The sequence below is a fragment of the Galeopterus variegatus genome, unplaced genomic scaffold (assembly GCF_000696425.1).
Source record: "Galeopterus variegatus unplaced genomic scaffold, G_variegatus-3.0.2 Scaffold14178, whole genome shotgun sequence".
Lineage (NCBI taxonomy): Eukaryota > Metazoa > Chordata > Mammalia > Dermoptera > Cynocephalidae > Galeopterus > Galeopterus variegatus.
In genome coordinates, this window is record NW_007740289.1 from 2,019 (window position 1) to 4,075 (window position 2,057).

Here is a 2,057-nt window from a genome sequence, read left to right on the forward strand (position 1 = left end):
CTACCTTGCATAAAGCTGCCAGGGTCTTCTTTCAACTACCTGACTTACAGCCGGCACAGGATGGGTGGGGCAGAAGGATCTGAGATTCCTGCTTGACAGACTCTTAAACCTCACACCTTATTTAGAAAGCAATGCAAAATGTATTAAAGACCTAAATTTAAGGGATAAAATGGTAAAACTCCTAAGAAGAAAACATAGGACTAAATACTCATGACCTTGGGTTAGGCAACAGTTTCTTGGATATGACACCAAAAATACAAACAAACCAAAGGAGAAATAGATAAATGTCATTATAATGAAAAACTTTTGTGCTTCAAAAGACACTATCAAGAAAGGGAAAAAGCAACTCACAGAATGGGAAAAATATTTGCAAATAATATATCTGATAAAGTTCTAGTACGCAAAATATCTGGAATATATAAAGAACTCTTACAAGTCAATAAAAATCTCAATTTTACAACGGAGATAGGGTTTGAATACACATTTCTTCAAAGAAGATATAAAAATGACCGATATGTACCTGAAAAGATGCTCCATGTCTTAAGTCATTAGGGAAATGCAAATCAAAACCATAATGAGACACTACTACTTTACACTCACTAGGATGGCTGTAATAAAAAAGACAGAGAATAAAAAGTGTTGACAAAAACATGGAGACATTAGAGCTCTCATACAATGCGGGTGGAAATGTCAAATGGTGCAGCCACTGTGGAAAACAGTTTGTCATTTCCTTAGAAAAGTTAACTTTGTGCCAGCCAACCACCAAAAACAACAACAACAACAAAAAAAACCTAAACATTAGTCACCATATGACCCAGCAATTCTACCAGGTATGCACCCAAGAATTAAAAATATATGCCTATAGAAAAACTTGTACATGAATGGTCATAGCACCATTATTTATAATAGTCAGAAAGTAGAAACAATCCATATGCCCAATAAATGAACACACGAACTGATATGTTATATCCATATAATGGAATATTATTCAGCCTTAGAAAGGAATGAACTACTGATACATGCTACAACACAGACGAACCTTAAAAGCAACATGCTATGTGAAAAGAGCCAGACACAAACAGCCACATGCTGTATGTTTTGTTTATATGAAATGTCCAGAATAGGCCAATCTACAGGGACAGAAAGTAGATTTGTAGTTGCCTGGGAGAGAGAAATGGGAAGCGATGGCTGTTTCTTTTCAGGGCGATGAAAATGTTCTGGAATTAAATAATGGTGATTGTTGTACAATCTGGAGAATGTACTAAACATCACTGAATCATACTCTTTATAGTGTTGCATTTTATGGTATGTGGATATCTCAATTTAAAAAGAACCATGTTGTAATACATAAAGCACCAGGTGCCAGGAGAATATACATGTTGGTAGATGGAAAAAAGAGAAGTAAAGATTCAGATTCTTCCTTCACCAAGGCCAAAATGAGTCAGTGGTAAGGCTGGGAGCCATGCAGCTGGTCCCTTGTGACCTCCCCTGTTCTTCCATTTCTAGTATATTCTTCCATTTTTTAAAATACTATTAACTTGATTCAAAACACTAGTTAATATTCAACACAATAATGTTACAAGGAGAAAGAATGTGTCATGTGACTGGTTAAGGATGGTTCCTCCAACTAGGGCTTTAAGTGTTCTCTGCTTTTTTCCTTTTTGTGGTGGAGGGGGACATTGACACCTGTAAGTCAGTGGTGAGCTCTCTGCAAGTAGGCTCCTCCACCTCTGCATCTCCTCCTGCCTGCTTTCCCCAGCCATTAAAAATGAATGTAAAGCAATATGTAGCGAAAACAATTGAACCAAGTTTCTTATCCTTCCTCCAAAATTATCTCAGTTCTCCAACCCTTCACTCTGTCTTAGCTCATTCATGGCCTTGCACCTATCAGCTCAGTGTTTTCTCTTAAGTCAGCAATGGGATCCTTGCATTTCTCCCTAGTGAAATCAACATACGGGGCCTGTCTGTATTATCCTATTTCTTTTTTTTTTTTTGTCTTTTTGTCTTTTTCCGTGTCCGGCAACGGATCGCAACCCTCAGTGTTGCCCCCGCACCGG

General features: G+C 37.7%; 1 protein-coding gene across 1 annotated transcript in view; it reads right to left on the reverse strand.

Moving 5' to 3' along the window:
* Window positions 1-520: 520 nt before the first annotated feature.
* The window catches only part of LOC103581885 (leucine-rich repeat-containing protein 37B-like), a gene marked incomplete at its 3' end in the record, with an annotated part of 25,558 nt that continues 24,021 nt past the window's right edge, over window positions 521-2,057 (reverse strand). Inside the window, exon 6 of the mRNA XM_008563608.1 lies at window positions 521-608. Coding sequence (XP_008561830.1) covers window positions 521-608 — 88 coding nt within the window. The remainder of the gene's footprint in view (window positions 609-2,057) is intronic.